At 38.8% G+C, this 27672-nt stretch overlaps 1 protein-coding gene across 1 annotated transcript; it reads right to left on the bottom strand.

The window, feature by feature from the left end:
* Nucleotides 1–764: 764 nt before the first annotated feature.
* snrnp48 (small nuclear ribonucleoprotein 48 (U11/U12)) lies at nt 765–18193 on the bottom strand. The gene is made up of 9 exons (XM_072570812.1): nt 17906–18193; nt 15037–15153; nt 14052–14112; nt 12854–12934; nt 7438–7620; nt 3825–3946; nt 3005–3141; nt 1402–1566; nt 765–1305 (listed from the first exon to the last, which is right to left on the bottom strand). Exons 1-9 carry the CDS (start codon nt 18083–18085, stop codon nt 1251–1253), a joined length of 1101 nt encoding a protein of 366 aa, XP_072426913.1. The 5' UTR covers nt 18086–18193; the 3' UTR covers nt 765–1250.
* Between the last annotated feature and the right edge of the window lie 9479 nt (nt 18194–27672).

The raw sequence follows: 27672 nt of genomic DNA, 5'->3' as shown, positions 1-27672 counted from the left end.
AATTATAGTATAACCACAGAAACAAAAATCCAATGTTGGATAAACCAGGGGTTTAAAAAAAATCTAGGAAAACATATTTTATTTTAGTGTGAAGCATTAAACAATCTATTCAAATTAGTAAATACAGCCACAATTGTCAAGTTTAGCTCAGTTAGCACTGATTTTTCCAGTTGTAAGTTCAAACCTCAAGAGCTGAACAAATAATTTTAACTAACAATTCGCTGAAGTGCAAACAGAGTTCTGCAGTGTCGGAAATGCAATATGTCAGAAGAAGCATTGGTGAAACTACTAAAAAGATTCGACAAAGTTAGTTTTTCCACAACCATAAATTCCAGTTATTGGTTCATTTGCCATGCCAGATTTGACTGTCTGCATACCTATAAAAACAATTCAAAGTGTAATCCATTTGTTGTAAAGTATTTTTCAATATCATGAAGATACAACACCATTAAAAACTTTCATCTGTATATGAAGGTCTTTCTTGAAGTAAATTAACAATGAACTTGTTACCCAGTATGTGTTTATTTATTTTAAAATGTAGAAATTTGAATTAGTCCCCTTTCTTATATATGCACAAAACTGAAACTTCACAGTTAGTAAGATTAGGTAACCCAAGAATTATTCATTAATTATAAAGCACATAAAAGGAGTTAATTGCTTCAATGTGAAAAAAAAAGTTACTTTTAATTTAAAACAAAGTTGCTCAAAATATGACCAGAGGGAAATTGTATTTGAAGCTAAATAAACATTTTGAGTCACCTGAATTCAGTTTATTGTTCAACCATTTAATTAAAAAAGATAACCTTGAAAATATGAATAAATTACAGTTGGTAAACAGGGAATCATACAGAGGTGAATTGATACGCAAGAGTACTGTGCTGTAAACAGTTTTAACAGTTCAGACAATGTCACACATAAATGAAACTCAGCAATTTGGAAATACAATTTAAAACTCATGATACTCAGATTTACCACTGAAATACATTCATTAATTTTCACAATACATTCAGGTGAGAACTGTTCTTACTTTTTACTTCACCACTGCAGACATTATTTAAAGTAATAATGGGGTGACTCAGATGAGTTCATTGTCATATCAACTGGATGTTTAACAATTTTCACTTTGTGCAATCAGCTGTGGCCATTCACTTAAGGACAGTTTCTAAAAGAAAAATCAGTCTTTGCACTCAGTACTTATAAATTCCTTTACAAGTTGGATTCCAAAGCCTCACTATATCCGTATTTCCAGTTCACTTGCGCCGTTTATAACTTCGATGCCGGTCCTCATCACGAGGATGATGTTCTCTGAAATTATTCATCAAAAATGTTACATTTTTACAGATGCACACAAGGATTCAATTGTCTGCAAATGAACTACTTCCCAACCAGAGATAAACCTACTTCTCTCTTCTTTTTCTTGAATCTCTTTCTTTTTCCCAATCTGGACTTCTTCTCCGGTCACATGGACTTTGGCTGCGGTTCTTTTTCCGGCTGTCATGTTCTACAATCTTACTACTTCTGGTAGATTTAGATTCCATTGAAGGAGACCTCTGATCACCAGATCTTCTATAACAGAAAAACATGCACCCATGTAAATGCGAACTTTAACACAAGGCTATTTCCGCAATTAGAGAAATAAAATGAAAAGGTGATTTTCAATTCATGTAAAGTGAAAGGAGAATGCTGCAATGTTGCCAATAAAGGTCAGCAAAGCAATACTGATTCCACATTCCTTTCTTCATCTTGGGACTTTAGTTTATTATTTCCTCAAATCTTTCTATTTTCCACCCTTCACAAAATTTAGAAATTTGTTACGCACAGAAAACAGTCAAACTTCCATATTTATATGATAGCATGTGCTAAGGTCCAGTTATACCTCAGCAGGTTTATTCAGGAAGTTTATCTGCAAATGCCTGTTATCCACCACAAGTGGTGAGAGGGTGCCCTCTAGATGGCAAATAACAGAGGTTTCACTTAATTCCACCAGAAATATGAAATCAGAAGGTCTAAACATGTTTTTCCAAAGTTGTTGTTTGCTCAGGAAAGCTAGAGTATCCTCAAGAAGTGCAAATAAATTCTTACATGCAGCTCTGGATTCATATACAGCATGAATTGGCCAAATAGTTGTGATGAATTGCTACAACTAGTTTTGAACATATTTTCTATTTACATGGTGAAGGACTCCTTCACATTTACGAAGACAATACAGGGTTTACACATCAATAACAATAGTGTCCAGGAGTTCATTTGACATTGCTAGCCTATTCACCAATGTACCACTCGAGGAACTCATGCACATCTGCACTGCAGCAATATATCAAGTAGATGCTGAGCCTAGTGGAGATGGCAGCAGCTCTTGCAAACATCTGTTAGATTCCATGAAACGTGTTTTTTGATGAAATAGCACAGAACCACTTACATATTTATGATATGGTAGATGGATACGTTTGCCATATTTGAATCCACAACTACACACAAGAATTTCCTTACATATCTCTGTGGGCTCTATCAGGTTCAGTATTATGAAGTGGCTATTTATAAATATAAATATATTTTATTTTAAAAGTGTTATTTCATTTACCATTGTAGGAATTTAACATTTAGATATTTCTACTTAAACAATAATGTTTGAATTTGTTTTCCTGATAAATGAAGTCCTACAGAAACTGATTATAGTTTCAATATTGGCTCCTATGAGTGAATGTACAGCATTCAAATTTAAATGACACTTCATCTCGTACAACAGTCAAATGGTTGACCTTATATTTTGGACAGTGAGGCTCTACGTTGTTGCATATGTGCTTCAAATAAAATGTAACTTTTGTATTTGAGTAAAAGTTTAATCATTTAGAAGTTTTTCAATTTTCTTTAGGTATTTATTGCATATTTAAAATAGAGCAAGAGTAAAGGATTATGCACTCACTATCAACATGCCACCTCATCCCTTATCTGAATTTTAATCACTCTTTTGATTGAATGAAAACAATTTCAACAGACTGCATACCTGCGAGAAATTGAAGAGCTTTTCAAAGATAATGAATAGCTCTGGTCATCATGCTCTTCTGAATTCCCAGAGTCATTTTGGTCTTTCCATTGTCTTGAGAGTTCTTCCATATGTACACTAATAACATCCCTAATTACCTGTAAATTTAATTGTAAAATAAACAAGATTACATTTCATAAATGATAAACTGACAAGTGTGCAAACAACAACTTTGAAAACATGCTCAGACCTTCTGATTTTATATTTTTTGGTGGAATTAAGTGAATCTCCATTATTTACCATCTAGAGGGCACCCTCTCCCTACTTGTGATGGACAACAGGCATTTGCAGATAACAAATCAAAAGTGCAAAAATTATGTTTAAAACAAATGGGCACTAAATCCTTAACTTTCAAGTTGATGTTTGGGTAATCTTTCAGCAATGTGGTCGAGATTACAAATAACATACATTAATCACTTTTAGACACGGAATTTAATCTGTGTCCCAATTTTCAAGGAGAATAACAACTTCAGAACTCTTTCTTTTTGCTCCAATTGAGTAAATTACAGAATACATACAAGCTGATAAAATGGGTTATACTTATAGTTTGCTGCAGAAATAATGTCTTCCACAGAAAAATGCAAGGATTGCAATGCTAGAATCCTAGTTAACCCTTTGTTAATACCTTCATATTATTATTCTTTTGCAAGCATTTTGTGTCCTCCATCTATTCTTTATTTATCGATGAGGCACATTAGATAAACAGGGAAAGAACAGAGGTAAAGATAGAGAGAGAAAAGGGAAATACAGGACACTGCATCATTAACTTACAGACACTTACCTCTGTGTAAGATTTTTTCGTTATATGAACATTCTTGGCTCTGTACGATTGACGACGACGTTTATAATCTCTCATTTCAGCAAGAATTTCAAGATGTGACTTTGGTCCTTTCTGTTCATCATCTGTGTTTAGATGTGGAAAACGTTTTATAAAAACTGATTTTATATATAGAAAAGGGGCTGTATAATCAAAGTTTTATCCAAGTATGGGTTATACATACAAAGCAACTTCCAATGACTATTAATCTACATGAGAACAATACTATAATTCCATAGTCCCAAACATTATTAGACAATATCTGGATAGCATAGTTGTGTTATAATTATATCTAGAGACACTCAATAAGTGAACAGAAACTCTCAGAAGTATTTCATTTCAAGATGACCAAAAGACCCTACTTATTACAACCACATGCAATAATTTTCATCAATAATCGGTACAAATTGCCCGAGAATAGGTTACTACAAAGAATCAGTAGGATCACAAGTGAAAAAAGAAAAGTGAGATAGAAACAGAACAGGTCATGCAGCCCCTTGAGCCTGTTCCACATTCAATAAGACTATGCCAGATATATGTCAACTCCATCTATCTGCCCTGGTTTTGTAACCCTCAATATTCTTGCCTGATAAAAATCTATCAATCCTGAAATTTTCAATTGACCTGACCTGAAAAGCATTCTTTTGGGGAAATTTTCCAAATTTCCACCTTGCTTTGTGAAGAGGTGTCCCGATATTCCCACTGAACAGCTTAGCTCTGATTTTACATACACTTGTTCTTGACTTGCCCACCTGCTCCATGTTACATATCAATTCTTTTGATAGTTTTTAAAACCTCAATCCAACCCCTCAGATTTAAATATTCAAGGAAACAAACATAATCTGTGCAACTTGTCAGAACAATTCAACATACTTCAATGCATGTATTACTAAAGTAGAATGCACAGAAAATAAACAGCCCAATTAGAGCTTTATATAACTGCAGCATAATTTTCATTTCATGTGATTTCACCTGCTTGAGATAAAGGCTAATATTCATGAGCCTTTTTATTTGTAACTGTCCAGGAGTACTGCGTGATTTTTGAAATTTTAAACATTTCTACTCTTCCATTTCAGTAAATACCTTGATCTAGTTATATTACATTTAATTTTGTTGACCTCATAGCTCCCTCTATGGAATTCCATCTGTCAAAGCTTTGCTGCATCACCATTAATCTATTCGTTGCCATTTTCTGCACAATTTATTATGCATAACAATTTTACAAACTTTAATTTTGTGCCATTTATTTTATTTGTAGCAATCATACTATTTATACATTCATTAAAATAAAAGGATTATAAATAGTCTATCACAATTCATTAACAAAATTAACCATGCTATAATCTGAAACGAAAATAGAAATTGCTGAAAAATCTCAGGTCTGGGAGCATCTGTGAAGAGAAATCAGAGTTATATTTTGGACCCAGTGACCTTCCTTGATTTTATGTTATGACCCTATATGTTTTTATAGTCAGAGTCAGAGATGTACAGCATGGAAACAGATCCTTCGGTCCAACCTGTCCATGCCGACCAGATATCCCAACCCAATCTAGTCCCACCTGCCAGCACCTGGCCCATATCCCTCCAAACCCTTCCCATTCATATACCCATCCAAATGCCTCTTAAATGTTGCAATTGTACCAGCCTCCACCACTTCCTCTGGCAGCTCATTCCATATACGTACCACCCTGTGTGTGAAAAAGTTGCCCCATAGGTCTCCTTTATATCTTTCCTCTCTCACCCTAAACCTATGTCCTCTAGCTTTGGACTCCCCGACCCCAAAGAAAAGACTTTGCCTATTTATCCTATCCTTGCCCCTCATAATTTTGTAAACCTCTATAAGGTCACCCCTCAGCCTCCGACGTTCCAGGGAAAACAGCCCCAGCCTGTTCAGCCTCTCCCTATAGCTCAAATCCTCCAACTCAGGCAACATCCTTGTAAATCTTTTCTGAATCCTTTCAAATTTCACAACATCTTTCCGATAGGAAGGAGACCAGAATTGCACACAATATTCCAACAGGGGCCAAACAATGTCCTGTACAGCTGCAACATGACCTCCCAACTCCTGTACTCAATACTCTGACCAATAAAGGAAAGCATACCAAACGCCTTCTTCACTATCCTATCTACCTGCGACTCCACTTTCAAGGAACTATGAACCTGCACTCCAAGGTCTCTTTGTTCAGCAACACTCCCTTGGACCTTACCATTACGTGTATAAGTCCTGCTAAGATTTGCTTTCCCAAAATGCAGCACCTTGCATTTATCCAAATTAAACTCCATCTGCCACTCCTCAGCCCATTGGCCCATCTGGTCCAGATCCTGTTGTAATCTGAGGTAGCCCTCTTCGCTGTCCACTACACCTCCAATTTTGATGTCATCTGCAAACTTACTAACTGTACCTCTTATGCTCGCATCCGAATCATTTATGTAGTCAGAGGTCTAAAGCACAGAAAAAGATCCTTCGGAACACTGAGTGTGCTCCAATCAAAGGCAAGCATCTAACTACTTTAATCCCATTTTCCAGCACTTGGTCCACAACCTTGTTTGTCTTGGCATGACAAGCTCAGTGATTAGCACTGCTGCCTCACAGCGCCAGGGACCCGGGTTCAATTCTGGCCTCAGGTGACTGTCTGTGTGGAGTTTGCACATTTGCCCAGTGTCTGCATGGGTTTTCTCCGAGTGCTCTGGTTTCCTCCCACATTCCAGAAGATGTATAAATTGGGTGAATTGGCCAAGCTAAATTGCCCAAAGTGTTGTTAGGTGCATTAGTCAGGGGTAAATGTATGGTAATGAGTCTGGGTGGGATACTCTTCAGTGTGAGCCTGTTGGGCTGAAGGGCCCGTTTCCACACTGTAGGGAATCAAATCTAAATATATTTTAAAATGCATGAGGGCTTCTGTCTCTGCCACCTTGACAGGCAGAGTTCCAGATTGCCACCACCTTCTGGGTGAAAGAAAGATTTCTTCATATCCCCTCTAAAACTCCTGCCCCTTATGTTAGATGTGTGTCCTCAGTCTTGATTCTTCAACCAAGGGACTAAATTTATTCCTGTCTATCCTGTCCCTGAACCTCCTTGGTCTCATCTGCTCCAAGCAAAACTACCCTAGTTTATCTAACCTCGCCTTCAATGCAACATCCTGAAAATCTCTTATGCATCCTCTTCAGTGCTATCACAGTCCTCCTATAATGCGGATTTCAGAACTGCACACGATACTCCAGCTGTGGCCTGACCAACATTTTATATGGTCCCAGCACAACCTCCCTGTTTTTAAACACTATGCGTCAGCTAATGAAGGCAAGTATTCGATTTGCCTTGTTAACCAGTTATATATTTGTCTTGCTACTTGAAAGGGACTAGAGCACATGTACACAAAGGATCCTCTGATTCTTACTACTTCCCAGAGACCGACCATTCCCTTTTATAAAAGTTTTGAGTCACATGAAAATAGGAAACAGACAATCGTTGTATTCTATCCAACACCGGTACTTCAAACTGGGTATTGTTTTCTTACAATATTATATGAATACACTGGCTATCTTAAGCTAAGAGTTAAAAGAAAAGTTAAATACAAACCTCGGCTGAGTTTTGCAGCAAGGTCCACGTATAAATCACCATCATTTTCAAAAGATTTAGTTCTTTGCTGACTGGTTTCTCGAACAACATGTTCATAGATAGCTAGGCGATCAGCAGGAGTTAGGTCACAGATGAAACGCTTATGATTCTCAGGAACCTCACAAGGTACTGACGAATAATCACCTATGTATATTAACAGTTTACTCAGTTACTCCTAAACTTTACATAATTTTCCAAAAATTGTGCAAATGTCCAATTCCCGAATGAAAATGGCCTACTGTATGCATATAACACAAAAGAGAAAGCATTTATTTTTATATTTCATAAATTCAGAGATCAAAAAATCTAGTGATGAGCAAGTACGTTTTCAAAATTGTCAAATTTTGAATATACAAAAATTGTTTCACATTTACAGCAAGTCCAGTAGTATTGAGAATATAAACAATCTTGATATAATTAGAGTTCCAAAGCAAATCGTCAATACCAAAGCTACCATGGCATGATCAGGCTACTAGTTAGAACTCTTGGAAGTATCAAAACCAGCACAACCAACTGGAACACTTCCACTGAAACTACAGGCTTTGCGCGTTACCCACGGAAAAACAAAAAAGCTTTAACGGCCTTGGATGAGTGTTGATTTAACCCAAGGGGACACCAGAGACCTTATGATCTACGGTCAAATGCTCTACCACTGAACATACTCAAAGCAATCTGGTCACATCATTGAATAAACATTCAGGATGATTCTACAATAAATGCTGACAATAGGGGCCGGCATTCACAAGGATATGTGCAGAAATTCTCAGCATGAAACCTGTGACTTCTTCTCAATGTTCTCCTTATTATGAGCATTAAATCACAGAATTATCCTTTCATCAGTTACCAACTGCAATATATCAACAGTCCAGATTATTCTACCTTAGCAATTAAAAAATGGAATGGAAGTAGAAATTGAAACCCAGGCAAAAATAGTAGTTTACAAAGCAGCTTTTCATCCAAAAAAAAAAGAGAATTCTGCGTTATTAATACACAATATTACACAAAGTCTGAATTGTTTCCAAAATAACATTCAGGATGGCATTAGTAGTGGAATGCATCAGTCCACAGACTTCTACCATCTCAAACCTAATCAAATTCATTCAGATTGTAAAAAGCAGATAGAAAGACAAGTTTAAAAAAAAGTAAGAATAACCTCTACACCAAATTCAGGCCGTTTCACAATCTGACATTAAATGTTATTGGTAGCACAAGTGAAATGACAACCTTGATTGTGTATCTTGGGAGATCATTAAGAAGCATTGCAAAGAATAAAAACCACTTGTCTCTACAAAACTAAAATGAACTACACTTTAAATTCAATGTTATGTGCTGTTGATAAATCAAGCTTATTGCTATAGATTTAAAGTAGGATGTTCTAAATATTTGTCAAAAATTAACTAAAATTGCAGTGAATCTGTCAAAAATGTGAGAAATCTGGGGAAAAGGTAATGCCTCAATATTGGGTCATCTAGGAAATATTGAAAGGTTGGTCATTTAATGCAACACACTGAAACCAAGACGACACACATGAAAACATGCAGATTACGGGTTCTAAACTTCTAATCATAGTATCAAAGAAGCCTTTATATTTTGTGAAAAGCTATGATGTTTCAGCAGGGAGAGCAAATAAGACACCAGTTCCAGATCTGCCCAGTGCAATTTACCTCAAGTAACATTACTTATATAATTACTTACCCAAGATGCATTTATAAACATTATGCACTACCCAATGTTCAGTATGTTGATGAAGTGGGTGTTTTTCTTTAACTTTGTAAACTAGATCCATCTAGTTATTTATTAAAACCTCTGGACATGCTTTAATCAGCACAATGGCATGCAGCGTCAGCATTCTATTTGACCCAAAACTTCTGTTACCATAATCTCTTCAAGACTACCAACTCCTAATTCCATAACTCAGCCCCTTCTGCTGCGGAAATCTTGACCTATGATTTTGTTACTTCTCCACTCAAACATTCCCAAGGCCTCCAGGCAAGTTTACTGTTCTCCATAAATTAACATCCAAAGCTTTGCAACCTGCACTATAACTGGTTTTGTTCACTTCTGACTCAATGACAGGCCTTACCTCCAAATCCCTCAACACCTTGATTTTAAAATTTTCAATCTTTCTGTTCAAATTCAGCTAAAGCTTTGCCCTATGTCTCTAAACTATTGCATTCCTATGAACCCTTGAAAGTCCTGTACTCCTCCAACTTTGCTTTTTGCACACCAATTCCTTCAGGCTTATTTTAGGTGGCCTTGCCACTGACTGTCCAGGCCCGATGCCCCAGAATTCCCTCCATAAGCTTCTTTAATTTTCACTCACAACCACTCCTTAAACCTTATATTTTTGACCAACTGGATCTAATCTTTTCTCCATTATTTTCTGTACTAATTTTCTTATGATGATGATTATGGGACATTTTATTATACTAAAGACTCTACAAAGGCTGTTGTCACAGTTAAAATTCTTTGTTTTGTTTCCTGGTATGAATTCTTCACACATATTTAAGTAGGATATCAACCTCTACAGACGATATTTTTTGCCTTTAGCAGTCAATTTGCATGGCAACAACCAAAAATTAGATTTGAAAAATGTTAATTAATTATTGAAGTTCAACATCCTTTCTTGCGCCAGCTAATGAAGTCAGATATAAACAGACCTGTAAACAACAGATCTGCTAAAAAAGCAGTATATTCAAAGCATATTTGTGTGTGAGTAGGTCTATTCAGCAAACATCAAGTACAGATCAAATTTCTTAATACAATAGTTTAATTTTATTTAACCAATCCATTAAGTTGAAGTTCATCTTTAAAGGATATAATAATTTTAAAAGGATACTGTATGACATCAAGTAAAATTCTGTGCAAATCTGTATATGAGGAGAACATTCTTTCATGTTCATCATTCCTGTCAAATATACTCACCCCTGTTACTGAAAGAGAAAAACCAAGAAGTTTAAATTATCATGTTCAAAAAGGAATCCAACTATTTAGTGAAATGTGCATCAACATAATTACAGTAAAGTAGTTTACTGTCATTGTAACAATGTTAGAACTATGTTCAAAGCATGAGCTGAGGTTTGTCGTTAGCTATAGGAACCAAAATTTAACAACTAGTGTGAAGGAAGCAAAATTTTAATTCCACATATTTGATAGGCAAAATCTTTTATGCACGTTGGGTGGAAGGGCACATATTGTGAAGCTTGTGCAGCTACATTTCACATAAATTGCTTGTTTTGTCACTTGTATCAGCCTCCAGCTAACTGCATACCTACTCTCCCTCATTGCCAATCAAAAGTCCTGAAATATCCAGAGGGGAAGAGAAAAAGGCATAACATGCTACCAAATATTACGAAAAAGATTTCTCTGTGGTAACGATTATTATAAAGTTCGTGCAACTGTTTCAAACAAAAAGAAAAAAAAAGCACCTACATCTCGCAAATACAATACATTATCAATTGAGAAGAACAGCCATAATGGAGAGTTAACTAGGGCAAACACGTCTCTAATTATTAGTAAAGTAAACTAGAATGCAACTGCAATTGTACTTTATTGCTCAAAGCCATTGGCAAATGTTATTTTGACATTTTCATTAGAGATGGTCCTTTAAGAGTAGGAATTAAAATTTACAAAAAGATTTTCCTCGCTCATCCAAACTGATGACAGCTTACATAAAACATAGTTTTCGGTTTTCTCTTGAACTGCATTTCTGTACTGCAAGGGTCAATAAGAGGGATCATCAAAATAGTAAACACAGAAATCCAATCTTCAACAAAGTAAAGGTGCCACAGTCCAACCAGACCACTGGGCTGCTCTCTCATTAGAGAGATGACTGGTAGTAGTTTAACCTGAGGGTCAACATGTCTGAAGTAAGGAGAGAGGTTGAGAAAAACAGTCCTCTTCAGCTGGTGCAGGAATTAATCCATGTTGTTGGTGTTACTCTGTACTGCAAACCTGTCTTCCAGCCAATTAAACTAACCTACCCCACTTCCAACACATACACTACTACTGGCTAGTATAGGAAAAATTTCAGGTCAAGCAAGACACAAGTTTTTGCATTAAAGAAAACTGAGGTCTTGCTATACAATTTTATTGTGCTATTTTTAGAATGTTTTGACCACAAATGAAAGTTGAATGGCTTTTGACAAATACCGAACTCTGCAAACTTGAGTTAATTATCTCCATGTATTTGCATAATAGACTGAATAATTTCAGTCACAACCATAACAAGGATTAACAATAGAAGGCATGATCAATTTCAACAGAGGGCATTTACCACAAATTACAGGATTAAGTTATGATTGAACTGGAATAGCTATCACGATTATTAAAACACAAGGTTCTTCTGTCTTCTGATAAATAGTTTTGGACATCTCATTAATGGAGAAAGGCAAGCAGTACCAGGGCTTCTCACATTAAAGAGGAAGAAAATGAAGCTGAACAGTGATGTTATTGTGGTACTTAAAGCCCTCAAAAGGAATAGATTCTAAAATGATTTTCTATATTAGTACAAGGAGAAGACAATTTCTATTCACATTCAGGAGGATAAAAATACAGGTTTAACATACAGCTACTTTTGAGAGGATGTTTGAATCTTTAAACAAAATTTCAGACATTTTTGCAGACAATGCTGTTAAAGGGCCTCAGAAACGGGTCTGAAATCTGTTAACTTTGAAATAAGCTAGCAGATAATGGGCTCTGGTTGTCTATAGTGCACAACATGGGCCCATCTTCGCCTTTAAATTGGTTCACGGTTGTCTTGTAGCTCAACTTGTATCTTTATTCTGTGATAGCCTCATCCAAGAAAAACAAAATAATTTTAGTCTTGATAAACTAAAGCAAGCCAAATCTTTCATTGTGCGTAAGAACTAGGAGAAGGATTAGCATCATTTAATAATATATCTTGAACAAGCTAGGCATTTGAAGTTTAAAAAGAATTTCCCAAGAGTGCGTCCTGAAATTGTTCATAATTGTTTTTGTCTTCCCTAGGATTTGCATTAGTAGCAGTGACAAGAAACATGCAGGAGATCGTATCATTTAATGGACAGAGCGATTACTGATAGACTTGATGTGCTTTATCTCAATGTTCATAATAGCAATGACATTTTAATCTCTCTGTACATTATATACATATTGATTGGTAGCAATTGAAATATGAAAGCCTAGTCTTAATCAGTTATCACTGATAACATAACTAATAGTTCAGCCAAAAGGCTTGTTCCAACTATTTCAAGAAGACTATTTTACAGTGGCACCATCTTGTGATTAGGTATGCTAACTAACACCCTATTTAAATCGCAGTTTTTTTAAAAAGAAAACTTCAAAAGCATATTGAAATCGTATTCTAAGCGGACGAGAAAAACATGAATACTCTCACCTTGAGAAAACACTTTATCTTCTTTTCCAAATGGAGCTTTACTTTTTGCTTGTTGAATTATCTGAGTTTGCAAATCTTTATCTAAATAGAACCAAAAACGATTCCCTCAATTCTGTTATGCAGAGTGATGGCATTTCATAAACAAACAAATCAAATCAAATATTCAAAAAAGTACAGAGACGGTTGGTCTTTGCTCAGAAAATGTGTACCTAATTGTGTTTTTAACATGGAAAATGTAACATCCAGAATACGAATACATATGCCCAGAGAAAAGATTCAAACGTTAACTACACGTTAGAAGTGTCAAGCCTTTAGCTCCACAATCAGCAACTAAAATAATCCTGTTTTTTAAAATGGGGTTTGTTGGTACTCAAAAAAAAATCGAGAATTCATTGATAGAAAGATCATATTTGAGACAGAAAAACTTTCAATAATATAGATCATACAAAAAAAAACGATGCATTAGGGATTTCTATTGAGGCAAGGACTAAAATACAATACTTTTGACAAATAGTATTGGTTGCCACTTTCTTATGGCACCACATAGCAAGTGTTCCAATAGGATTTCTCCCCAGGCCCACTGACCACCATATTCTATAAAGGATATAGAAGGTACTGGAAAAGTTGCAAAGAAGATTCACAAGGATGATACTGGAAATGTTGGGTACACATTCTTCTCTTTAAGTGGAGGCTGAGGGGAGAAAATTATGGAAGGTTTGAAGAGACAGAATTACAGACAGAACATTTCCTATAGTGAAGAGGAGACTAATTAGAGGCCATTAATTTAAGATCATCACCAAGAAATCCGGTAAAGGAAATTTCTTCACAAAGAACGGAGAAAATACAAAACAGACTATCATAGCATTAAGAGGTGAATGGTGTTGATGCATTGAAGGAGAACCTGGTTGAGCATACGTGGGAAAAGAAATTATAAAGGCTACAGTGATAAATTTAGAGAAGGAAAAAAATGGGAGAAGGCTGAGGTGCAGCATGAGAATTGGTCTAGACTGATAAGGCCAACTGGTCTTCTTTTGGGCCTTATATCCTCCAATTCTTTGTAAAATAGGTACCTATCATTTCTATGTTTTAAGTGTATAGTCATTAATTATTACAAGCTTATTAAATGAAATCAGTTTATCAAGAAAATGAAACCTAGAAGATACATGAGTAACCTTGAAACCAATGTTGTTATACTTACCCATTTTGAATGCCGATACCACAGTATTCTCATAGGCAAATGAGGGATCATACATTTCAGCCTAAACATTAAAACAAACCAAGAAAAGATCATAAAATTAAAACATGAACTTATACAGAAATGAAAATTTAAAGATGAGCTATGATTGATTACTTATTAACAATCATATATTTAACACATTCCCAAAAATTCTGGGATAACCTTTTAATGTTAGAAACATTACTCTTTGCATCTAAAATACCAATCAACATGCCTTCTAAAAAAAAGGATTGTCCTACAAATATGTCTATTCAAGTAAATCATTTTTAGAGTTTACTATTTCACAAAAATCACATTTACCAAACTTCACGTACTACATACTTCACTACAAACCCTGACTCAGGTATAACAAAGCATTCTTAGCATGTGGGTCCTTTTTATTATTTCAAAAATTATTTACATTTTAGCTTACATTCTGAAAGGGAAAGGCAAAAGCAGAAGGGTAATGTTGAGTTTCACTGTGAAAACAATTCAGGGAGCTCTCTATGATTGATACAGTTTAAATAGTTATATGGAAATAGTAATGTTCTAAATTCTATCCTTTATATATAAATATCTGTGCTGCAGTTAAAAACCTGTATGTTATTCTCTCTCTACTATTCCAGATATATTGCCTCATAACCCATTCTATTCCATGGAGCCAGCAATGCAAATTAACTTTAACAGGAAATTGATAAAAGAGCTGAAGTCGTAGATCAGAAAAAAATACACCACCTGAAAAATCACTATGGAAAAATACCATGATGTGACCATCATGGAATAAATGAACAGATTAAATTTAAAGGGCAAATTGCAACATTTTTACATTTCTAATCTGCATCTCTGATGCAAAAATTATTACTTTCTAGAAAATTGAAAATCAAAGTTATTTGAACAAAAACTGATTTGCACCTGGATTATGTCATGAACAATTAGTCAACTATATTTTGAACACTTGCATACAGACCTCTTCTTCTTGACAATATTCCAGCTTCCTCAGCCTACAAGATGCAGTATGTTTTTCCAGTGATGATTTTAAAAGCCTGTGATTCGCATCGAATGGGCAAGTAACAATGGGATCAGGCTGAAAAGGTTATAGGGAAGAAAGGGTTACATCCAAGATATTTCTAAATTGTAATAAACAGAGAAAATAAAGCTCGATATAAAACAAAACACTCTACATTCAGACAGAGCTAAAAGGAAAGTTTAACCTAATGAAACCCAATAATCCAAGGTAAAATTGGGTTAAACACCAAAGAAAAGTGTCATATAACACAATGCCCCTTCACTTTACAATAAATATTCTTCCTTTTAATTTAATTCACAACCTGATGTATTAATAACTTGTACTTTTTCAAAAACTTTTGTTTCAAGTTAAATCTGGTTTATTGTTTACAAATATGGTTTCATTTTAACCTAAAAAAATTTGATGGTTGTATCCATTTTTTAAAAGCACTTTTGAATTTGAAGTATTTGTGAAGCATTATAATTGTTGTAACATAAAGCAATAACCAAACTATAAACAGCAAACTTCCTCAAACAAAGTTATAATCACTGAATAACATGTCCTTTTAGAGAAATTTTAACTGCTAGTTAAAAATGGCAGTTTACTTTTATGTTCTTCTTCCAAAGAGAACCATGGCATAATTTACTCTTATCCAAGAGGGCTGACAGGGGCCTAGGCTTAACTGTCATCACATTTTAAAACTGGATATACACTTGAGCTTCTGTAATCTACAGGATAATGGGCCAAGAACTGGAAGGTGGAATTAGACTGGACATCTCCTTTTTGGCCTGTTTGGACATGGACTGAATGATTTCCTTCTATACACCATTTTAGACAACATCTTCCCATTTCCATGTTGAAGGACAGGGGCAGTCGACAAATGAGAAACCACCAATTTCCCCTCCAAGCCATTCACCATCTTGAATTGGAATCATATGACTGTTCCTTCACTGTAAATGGGGCAAAATCCTGGAATTCCCTGCCTAAAAGCTTAAGTGGGTTTACCGATAGCACACAGACTGCAGCAGTTTAAGAAAGTAGCTCACCACATCTTAAGGACAACGAGGGACAGGAAATAAATGCTAGCCCGGCCAGCAATATCCACATTCCAGGAGTGAATTAAAAAGTCATGCTCAGTTATGCACAAGGAGTATCAACCTAGATTTTGCAATGCTTGCGAATGGAACTTGAAGTTCTCAATCTTGGGACTCATGCAATAAATGCAGCCTACTGGCCATAGTTAAGTGTTTTTTGTTTTAAATGTAGAAGGTATAAAAAGTAAAATACATTTTAAGATATAGCACAGGCATGTGCTATATAATGAAGGGGTATTGCCCAAAACGTCAATTCTCCTGTTCCTCAGATGCTGCTGACCTGCTATGCTTTTCCAGCACCACACTCACGACATGCAATACTTTGTTTAATACTGGATGAGTGGTGCTGGAAGAGCACAGCAGTTCAGGCAGCATCCAACGAGCAGCGGAATCGACGTTTCGGGCAAAAGCCCTTCATCAGGAATAAAGGCAGTGAGCCTGAAGCATGGAGAGATAAGCTAGAGGAGGGTGGGGGTGGGGAGAGAGTAGCATAGAGTACAATGGGTGAGTGGGGGAGGAGATGAAGGTGATAGGTCATGCTGCCTGAACTGCTGTGCTCTTCCAGCACCACTAATCCAGTATTTGCTTTCCAGCATCTGCAGTCATTGTTTTTACCTCAACAGCCTTAGAATTAGAAGGGGTAAATTCAGAACAGAAATGCGGAGACATTTCTTCAGCCAGAGAGTGGTGGGACTGTGGAATTCATTGCCGCAGAGTGCAGTGGAGGCCGGGACGCTAAATGTCTTCAAGACAGAGATTGATAGATTCTTGTTGTCTCGGGGAATTAAGGGCTACGGGGAGAATGCGGGTAAGTGGAGTTGAAGTGCCCAGCAGCCATGATCAAATGGCGGAGTGGACTCGATGGGCCGAATGGCCTTACTTCCACTCCTATGTCTAATGGTCTTAAAGTTTGTTTAAACCTCTTCTACAACAGTGAATCCTAAAATGCCCAATTGTATAGCCTACAAAGATTTGCAGCACAGAAAGAGACCAAATCAGCCCAAAACCTATCCAGTCTAACTCCACCTTTCAGCTCTCATTCTATAACTAGGCAGGCTTTGGGACTACAAATGCTTAAACACTTTATTTTAAAGTGGTAAGGGTTTCTGTTCTACTACTGTTTCAGACGAGTTCAAGACCCTCATCACACTCGTGAAAAAAAACTCAACCTCTGCCTTGTCCTGACTCACCTACTATGTGCATATTATAATTTATGCAAGCATACAGGTAACTACTGCACGTGCAAATATATATAAAATCGACCAGTCTGGACTGTGTATTGACTGCAGATCAGGTTTCTCTGATTTACATACTATCAGATGTGGAGATGCTGGTGTTGGACTGGAGTGGACAAAGTCAAAAGACATTAGGTTATAGTCCAACAGGTTTATCTAAAATAATGACTTCACTCGACGAACGAACAACATGCTGAAAGCTTGATTTTAAACAAACCTGTTGTACTATAACCTGATGTCATGTGACTTCCGACTTTATCAGAAAACCGATTGCACACGCGGCCTCTCCTACATATAGGTTTATGATAGCAGAGGCCTCGTCAATTGTATACAAGAGTATGTACGACCTATATGTAAAGGCTAGCTATAGACTAGACCTCTCATGCAAATTAGATATATGTTTACATCAATGTGTACACTCTGTAACTGGGCTAATTGCAGACTGTTCCTCCTCTCCTTACAATGGGTAGGTGTGTGATCATCGTAATAGGCCTATCATACCGGCTCTGTCCCGGCGAGAGGGATGCCGAGGCCTAGGCTCTCTCCGCTCCAGCCCAGCTCAGACAGGATGCCGTTGATGGAGTGACCGCATTCCCGCGCGAACTCGGACAATTCGCTCACGCGCTCCAAACGGCTCTGGAGCCTTTTCGAATATTCGATGTTGGCCTCGACCGCCGCCATTTTACAGCGAGAGTGACCGGCGGATGCGGCTCTAATCCAGTCACAACCAGTTCCCGATCAGTCAGATCTACACACTGTTCCCTTGGTGAAGCAAAAGGAGGGAGGTACGATACAAACTGATTCGACAGTGCGCCCCGCCCGCATTAAAGAAAGAGCTGCAGTTCGATCAGGGAAAGACAAGTTGCATTGACGTAGCGCCACTTGAGAACCAATGAAATACTGGTTGGCTGTTGGTGCTTGTGATTCAATCTGCGTACAGCAAACAATAATGTCATAATATGATCGGCTACTTTGTGATGTTGAATATGAACACATACCTTTGCAGGATAGACTAAAACAGTTTATTCACTAATGGAAAACAATAGCAACTTTAGCTTTGTATATCCATATATAAAAGGTCGCAACAGGCTGCTGTCCCTTTTTTTTCTCTGTGAATATGTTACGCAATGCTCAACACTCTTGTTTTCCAGTTTATTAACAAATCTTGTTTAACCGCTTGTTAGGTGTTCCTAAGAGGATATTTCCTTTCTTGATTGAAACTTTCAAAACATGGGGGGCATGTACACATAAATGTCTTGTCCCATTTTAAGAGAGCACTTTGTTGGTAGTACCTTCTCTTCACCAAGGTTGGCAGGGGGAACATGCATTGATGTTATTGGTCAGTTTGTACCAAAATCATATTTGTCTGTGAAATAATTGTGTAGAGGCTGGTATCCCATCACTAAGTCACTTTTATTTACTTGCGCACAGTAGACTGGTTGTAGCTAGCCAGCTTAGAGTCAATCCCCTCAACTGAGAAGATGCTAAATCCCCTGTTTATAATATATTGCATCCACTGCTTCACCTTTACCTATCCTACCTATAAATTTGCCAGGCACAATTTCCCCTTTTTGCTTGATCATATTATGAAGTTATAAATGCCACCTTCTAAATCACTAGCTTTTCAACAATGCAAGCTAAATTAACAACTAAGATTATAGAACTATAGAAATAATTATGGTAAACATGCTGTAATGTCTAGGCTGTTGAGCTATAGAGTGCTGAATGAGTGGCAGCAACGTAATAATTGGCCTCTGCAATCCTGGGCCATTTAGTTAAAACCAAGTGATGTTTCTGTTTCTAATCACTAGAGGAGGATGCATATTGTTAATGTTGGACACAGATAGCATTAGCTTAACCATTCATGGTTAAATAGCCAATTAACAATCATTATTGAGACATGAGAACTGCTGCTTGATAGGGACGCAAGAACCCCACTGATAGTGTAAAATAGAATGTGTCAGTGCCTTTCACATTAGAGGAGTGGGAGAAAAAAATTAAATCATGTTGGATTTCTAATTTGATTTTTTTTAACTTCATAATTGAAATAACTGCACAGAGGCTGGGCCCCATCACCAAGTCATCCTTTATTTATGAGTGCACAGTATACTTACTGTGGCCAACTAGCTTGGAGTCAAATCCCCTGTGTTTTTTTAGATCTCTTGTTTATATTGGTCAGCTAGGGTTTCCTGACTGGGGTTGCTAACCTGGGCCAATCAAGGATCTCAGTCAAGAAGATCCACCTGGTTTCAATCACTACATTCCTTCCCCCGCCACAAAAAAGCTCGAGGATATAGGCCAGGTTTGTAGCTTTTCCTGCAATGTTATTGCCCCAAGTCCGGTTCCTCTGCCTCTGACTCTGACACGGGCGGTGTGTAGCCCATCTCTTGCGCCCGGAGCACCTTAGGAGAGTTTTCTCATCTTCTTCCGGCAGTAACGGTATCAAGGCTGCATTCATCATGGACTGTGTCTTCCTTCAATATCCCTAGCAGGAGTTTATGATCTGTGACCATGACAATTCCCATTTGTAAAGGTACTGGTGGAACATCCTCACACCACAGATGACTGCCAAACCTTCCTTCACTACCTGGGCATATTTTGTTCGGCATCAACCAAAGCTCAGGAAGTATACGCTATTGGGTTTTCCTCTTCATTGGGCAACCGGTGTGCCAACACATCCCCTGATACCATAAGGAGGAGCATCACATATCAGCATCACCTCACTTCGGATTGTAGCGAGTCAACACCTTAGATGACGATAGCTGCTTTTTGGCTATGCAACCATTTACAAGGCTGACCCTTGTGCAATAGCAGTTGTGAAGGTGCCAAACAGAGGCCAAGTTACATTTGAATTTTTCATAATAATTCACTAACCCAAGAAAACACCTAAGCTCCGGTACAGATGTGGGAGCCTTTTATTGCTCTCACTTTCTCTTCCAATGTGCGTAACCAGGTTTTGTTAATTCTGTAATCCAAGTAGCTCACTTGAGTGCCTGGAACATACATTTTTCCCTTCTAAGGCATATGCCTGTCTGGGAGAAACCTTTAAGCACTACGTTCAAGTTCTCCAAGTGCTTTTTATTATTCTTCCATTCCAGATAAATGACAACCTGGGATGGCCCTTGTCGAATGTTCTCCTCAACTGCTGGAAAAGAGTGCAGGTCGATGATACTCCAAAATGGCAGTCTTTTTTATTAAATGAACCCTTGTGAGTGTTAATTGTGGCGTACTTCTGGGACTCCTCATCCAGTCACAATTGCAGGTAGGTATTGCTCATGTCCAGCTTCATAAAGCACAGCTCACCCCATCACCAACTTTGCTTATAAGTCCTCTTTGTGAAGGATTATCCAGTTGCAAGAAGTGGTTTACCATTTGCTTAAAATCCCCACAAAAACAATCTGAGCTGACAGGCTTCACAGCCGATGCTGCCTATTCTGCAAACTGCACTGGTTTGATGAGTCCTTCTCTCTCCAACCACCTGATTTCCATCTCTACTTTTGCCCACAAAGCAAATGACACTGGGCGGGCTTGCAAAATCATGGAATTGCTTCTTGGTCAACATGAAATATGGCTTTGGGCCTTTTGATAGTGTCCTGGGTATTTCACTAAGACTTGACTGAGGCAGCTATTTTCTAATTGCAAAGTGTTGAGCTAATCTAAGTAAATTTTGTTCAACCAATTCTGACCCAGTAGGCTGAGCCTCTTAGTGGTAATTGCACCAACTGCTTCTCATAGGAGACTGGAACCGAAGCCATACTCTTAATGGTTCCCCAGTGTATATTCTTAGTATGGCTAAGGTCTTGCTCAAACTTAAGGGTTGAAGCACCAAGCAAATCTTGTTAAAGACAGATTCTGCAAATACTGACAGAGCTGCTACAATATAGACCTCCAAGAGAACTGTGTGACCATTTAACCAAACATTAATTTTAATAGAATTTGAATGTCACAAAGCAATTTAATTGTTCCAACCCACATGTAAAGGGTCTTTCCAGAGTGTGCATTCTCCTGGGTACTGTTCAATGAGTTTTCTTGCTCAAGTCAGGCCTTGTACTACTTCTTTGCTGTTTTCAAGTCTGCATACCAGCAACAACTACAATGGCTTGCTGCCCCAGATCCTGAAGAGCCTTTTTAGCCACTTGGCCAAAGCTTGGCTTTTTTGTGAGATGCTGCTGTGGGATGGCCTGGTGTCCCTCTGCTCAGGAAATACCCTGCAATTGCCTACTCTCAAGTGGTGTTCCCCAAGTGCAGTCAGATAAATGAGTGTATCCAGTTCCATTGGCATGCCCTGTAGCTCCCACGCTTCACTTGCCATATTTTCTGATAACAAAGCCAGCTGTAGTGCCTGTTTGAAGTCTAGTTGAGCTCCAGCTAATAGGGACTTCTGCATGGTTACATCAACAATCTCACATACCAAAGGGTCTCTCAGCATCTCATTCAGGCTTAACCCAAAAATCACATGCCTCTGCCAATCATTTTAATATCATCAAAAATCCAGATACGGATTCTGCTCGTTCTCTAAATGCCAAATAAAACCGATAGCATCCCAGAATTAGAGGAGGTTTGGGGTTGCAATATTCCTTAACCAATTCCATCAACTCTTGGAACATTTCAGTGGTGTTGCCTCTGGGAAAGTTAAGACCCTAACAACAGAAAATACTACAGGTCCACAACAGTCAGAAGGAAAACCTGTTGCTTTTCATCTGCCCAAATGTCATTTGCCTGGAAAAAATATCACATCCGTTCCACATACATGGCCCAGGATCAAACAAATCAAGCTTCCTTAATCGTGGCATGATGCCAGAATGCTTACCCCGACTCCAAGATGACTGTTGCAAGCAAATGTTCTTCACGAATGTAGTTTTCTTCCTGTCGCCACTGAAATAACTGCCCAGAAGCAGATATCCCGTCACCCTTTATTTTCTTGTGCACAGTAACTAGCTATGGCCAGTCAGCCCCGAGTTGCATTGTTTGGATCTTTGGGGGAAAAAGTATCAAAACAACAGCACTTCAAAACTGAGGAAGACAATCAAAGGCAAGGTCCACATGGTCAGAGAAAGAAACCTATGCTGCTGCCTGACACAGCTGTGAATCTGCACAGTTACTGCCTTTGCCTTTGCTGTTTGAGTTCAAGTATCAGTGGACATTGGGGTGTGTCTTGGAAAAATTAATAAACAGCAAAAGTCACAGCTGACTTTGGAGGAACCTTTGTAGAGGAGCTCACACCACAAGAACAAATAAGTGCATAGCTTTTAAATGTAACCTTGCTGTAAATCTACAATAGTGAGTAGAGTGAGTTCTTTCTTGATTATATGTTTTATTAAGATCTGTGTCTTGATTAAATATTAAATATATAAGCCATAGGTATTATTGTGGTTCTGTTCACTGAGCTGGGAATTTGTATTGCAGACGTTTCGTCCCCTGTCTAGGTGACATCCTCAGTGCTTGGAAGCCTCCTGTGAAGTGCTTCTGTGATCTTTCCTCCGCTATTTGTAGTGGTTTGAATCTGCCGCTTCCGGTTGTCAGTTCCAGCTGTCCGTTGCAGTGGTCGGTATATTGGGTCCAGGTCGATGTGCTTATTGATTGAATCTGTGGATGAGTGCCATGCCTCTAGAAATTCCCTGGCTGTTCTCTGTTTGGCTTGTCCTTTAATAGTAGTGTTGTCCCAGTCGAATTCATGTTGCTTGTCATCTGCGTGTGTGGCTACTAAGGATAGCTGGTCATGTCGTTTCGTGGTACAGATAACACCTAACGGAGAATTCACCACAAAGGTATGCAGGAAAGCCACACACACAGACCAAGTCCTGAACTACGAAAGCAACTACCCCAACACACACAAAAGAAGTTGCATCAAGACACTATTCAAAAGGGTCACAACACACTGCAGTACACCAGAACTGCAAAAAGAGGAAGAAGAACAATGTATTCTCCAAAAACGGATACCCGTGCAATTTCATCCACAGATGCCTAAAGGAAAGGCAACAGAAAGAGGACATGCCGCAACCCAAAGGACTAGCCACACTACCATACATCAAGAGCATTTCCAAACTGACAGCCAGACTACTGCGACCACTAGGACTCATAACAGCACACAAACCAACAGCCACTCTCAGACAACAACTCACCAGAACGAAGGACCTGATACCTAGCATGAGCAAAACCAATGTAGTGTACAAAATCCCATGCAAGGACTGCACAAAATACTACATAGGACAAACAGGAAGACAGCTAACGATCCGCATCCATGAACACCAACTAGCCACGAAACGACGCTCTTCCTAATGGATGTCGAGTTTAGGGAGAGTTTCCATGTTACTAATGATTATGTCTGCAGGAAGTATCTTTGATTGTGAATTCTATCAGATCACATGGATCAGTTGGAGTGGCAGTTAGAGGCAATAAGGAATTTACAGGAGCTAGTGGATGTGTCGGATGGCAGGTATAGGTAGGGAGAAAAGTTGCAGGTATAGTTAGGTAGATGGGTTAACTGCAGGAAAGCTAGTAGGGGGAGGCAAGTAGTGCAGGAGTCTCCTGTGGCTATCCCCATCTCAAGCAATTATGCTGTTTTGGAAAATATAGGGGTGATGGACTCTCAGAGGAACGTGGCATGAACAGCCAGGTTTCTGGCTCCGAGAATGACTCTAATATAATGAGGGGTATGTTGGGTTCCAAGCCATTGATTGTGATAGCGGACTGTACAAACAGAGACACAGACATACATTTATGCGGCTGGCAGGGAAAAATCAGAATAGTGTGTTGCCTCCCTGGTGCCAGGATCAAGGATATCTCAGAGAGGGTGCAGAATGTTCTCAAAGGGGAGAGGGACCAGCTGGAGGTCATTGTACACGTTGGAACTAATCACATAGGAAAGGAAAAGGATGAGATTCTAAAAGTAGAATATAGAAAGTTAACCAGGAGTTTATAAAGGAGGTCTTTGAGGGTATTAATATCTGGATTACTCCCAGTGCCACAAGCTAGTGAGGATAGGAATATGAGGATAGAGCAGGTGAATGCATGGATGTGGATGTATGTTTGCTCGCTGAGCTGGAAGGTTCATTTTCAGACGTTTTGTCACCATACTGGGTGACATCATCAGTGAGCCTCCAGATGAAGCACTGGTGGCATGGCCTGCTTTCGATTTATGTGTTTAGGTTTCCTTGGGTTGGTGAATGCAGGGCTGAGGTACTGGTGCAAGGGAGAAGAGTTAACATTTTTGGATCATTTGAAACTCTTCTGGGGTAGAAGTGATCTGTACAAGAAGAACGGATTGCACCTGAATTGGAAGAGGACTAATATATTGGCAGGAAAACTTACTCGAGCTGCTTGGGAGGATTTAAACTAGTAAGGAGGGGGTGGTGGGGCGAGAGTATGGGACCCGGGGAAATAGTGAGGAAAGAGATCAATCTGACACTGGTGCACTTGGGAAAAGGAGTGGGTCAAACATTCAGGGCATGCAGGAACAAAGCAGAAAAAAAATAGGACTGATAAATTAAGCTGCATTTATTTCAATGCAAGAGGCTTAACCGGGAAGGCAGATTAACTCAGGGCGTGGTTAGGAACATGGGACTGGGATATCATAGCAATTACAGAGATGTGGCTCAGGGATGGACAGGACTGGCAGCTTAATGTTCCATGATACAAATGCTATAGGGAGGATAGAAAGGGAGACAAGAGAGGAGGGGGAGTGGTGTTTTTGATACATCCAGGGAAGTTATTTGGGTGGAACTAAGAAATAAGAAAGGGATGATCACCTTATTGCAATTGTATTACATGCCCCCCCACCACCGCCTCCCAATAGTCAGCAGGAAATTGAGAAACAAATTTGTAAGGACATCTCAGTTGAATAATAGTGGTTATGGTAGGGGATTTTAACTTTCAAACATAGACTGAGACTGCCAAAGTGTTAAGGGTTTAGCTGGGAAGGAATTTGTTAAGTGTGTACAAGAAAGTTTCCTGAGTCAGTATGTGGATGTAAGTGAGGACTGCAGATGCTGGAGATCAGAGCTGAAAATGCGTTGCTGGAAAAGCGCAGCAGGTCAGGCAGCATCCAAGGAGCAGGAGAATCGACGTTTCGGGCATGAGCCTTTCATCAGGGTCCTGAAGAAGGGCTCATGCCTGAAATGTCAATTCTCCTGCTCCTTGGATGCTGCCTGACCTGCTGCACTTTTCCAGCACCACATTTTCAGCTCAGTATGTGGATGTACCTACTAAAGAAAGTGCAAAACCTGACCTACTCTTGGGAAATAAGACAGGGCAGGTGACTGAGGTATCAGTGGAGAAGCACTTTGGAGCCAGCTACCACAATTATCTTAGTTTTAAAACAGTGATGGAACAGGATAGACCAGATCTAAAAATTGAAGTCCGAAATTGGAGGAAGGCCAATTTTGACAGTATTCGGCAAGAATTTTCAACGGTTGATTGGGGCAAATGTTCACAAGTAAAGGCACGACTGAAAGATGGGAAACCTTCAAAGCTGAGATAACAAGGGTCCAGAGACAGTATATTCCTGTTAGGGTCAAAGGCAATGCAGGTAGGTGTATTAAATGCTAGTTGAGTTGAGAAATTGAGGTTTTAGTTAAGAGAAAGACGGAAGCATACATCAGGTACAGACAGCAAAGATCGAGTGACTCCTTAAGAGGAGTATATGTAAGAGGGAAATCAGGAGGGCAAAAAGGGGACATGAGATAGCTTTGGCAAATAGGGTTAAGGAGAATCCAAAGGGATTCTATAAATACGTTAAGGACAAAAGGGTAACGAGGGAGACAGTAAAGCCCCTCAAAGATCAGCAAGGAAGCCTATGTGTGGAACCGCAGGAGATAGAGATACTAAATGAGTATTTTGCATCAGTGTTTACTGCGGAGAAGGCCATGGAAGATATAGAATGTGGGGAAATGGATGGTGGCATCTTGAAAAATGTTCATATTACAGAGGAGGAGGTGCTGGAGGTCTTAAAATCATAAAAGTGGATAAATCACCAGGACTTGATCAGCTGTACCCGAGAACTCTGTGGGAAGCTAGGGAGATGATTGCTGGGGCCCATGCTGAGATATTTGAATCATTTGTAGTCACAGGTGAGGTGCCAGAAGACTGGAGGTTGGCTAACGTGGTGCCACTGTTTAAGAAAGGTGTTAAAGAAAAGTCAGGGAACTACAGACTGATGAGCCTGACATTGATGGTGGGCACGTTGTTGGAGAGAATCCTGAGGGACAGGATTTACATGTATTTGGAAAGGCAAGGACTGATTAGAGACGGTCAACATGGCTTTGTGCATGGGAAATCATGTCTCACGAACTTGATTGAGTTTTTTGAAGAAGTAACAAAGAGGATTGATGAGAGCAGAGTGGTGGGCATGATCTATATGGATTTCGGTAAGGCTTTTGACAAGGTTCCTCATGATAGACTAGTTAGCAAGGTTAGATCTCATGAACTACAGGGAGAACTAGCCATTTAGATAGAGAACTGATGTGAAAGTAGAAGACAGAGGGTGGTGGTGGAGGGTTGCCTTTCAGACCGGAGGCCTGTGACCAGTGCTGTGCCACAGGGATTGGTGCTGGATCCACTGCTTTTCATCATTTATACAAATGAATTGGATGTATACATAGGAGATATGCTTAGTAAGTTTGCAGATGACACCAAAATTGGAGGTGTAGTGGACAGTGAAGAAGGTTACCTCAGAGTAAAATTGGATCTTGATCAGATGAGCCAATGGGCTGAGGAGTTGCAGGTGGAGTTTAATTAAGTGGAGTCACAGGTAGATAGGATAGTGAAGGTGGCATTTGGTATGCTTTCCTTTATTGGTCAGAGCATTGAATATAGGAGTTGGGAGGTAATCTTGTGACTGTATGGGGCATTGGTTAGGCCACTTTTGAAATATCATGAGCAGTTCTGGTCTCCTATCTATTGGAAGGATGTTGTGAAACTTGAAAGAGTTCAGAAAAGATTTACAAGGATGTTGCCAGGGTTGGAGGATTTGATCGACCTGGTGAGGCTGAATAGGCTGGTGCTGCTTTCGCTGGAGTGTTGGATCCTGAGGAGTGACCTTATAGAGGTTAATAAAATCATGAAGGGCATGAATAAGGTAAATAGACATGATCTTTACCCAGGGATTGTGGGGGAGTCCAGGACTAGAGGGCATAGGTTTAGGGTGAGAGGGGAAAAATTTAAAAGGGACCTGAGGAACAACGTTTTCACAGAGGGTGGTGCATGTATGGAATGCCAGAGGAAGTGGTGGAGGCTGGTACAATTGCAATATTTAAAAGGCATCTGGATGG

The sequence above is a fragment of the Chiloscyllium punctatum genome, chromosome 5 (assembly GCF_047496795.1).
Source record: "Chiloscyllium punctatum isolate Juve2018m chromosome 5, sChiPun1.3, whole genome shotgun sequence".
Taxonomy (NCBI): domain Eukaryota; kingdom Metazoa; phylum Chordata; class Chondrichthyes; order Orectolobiformes; family Hemiscylliidae; genus Chiloscyllium; species Chiloscyllium punctatum.
This window is presented reverse-complemented; position numbering and strand designations above follow the sequence as displayed.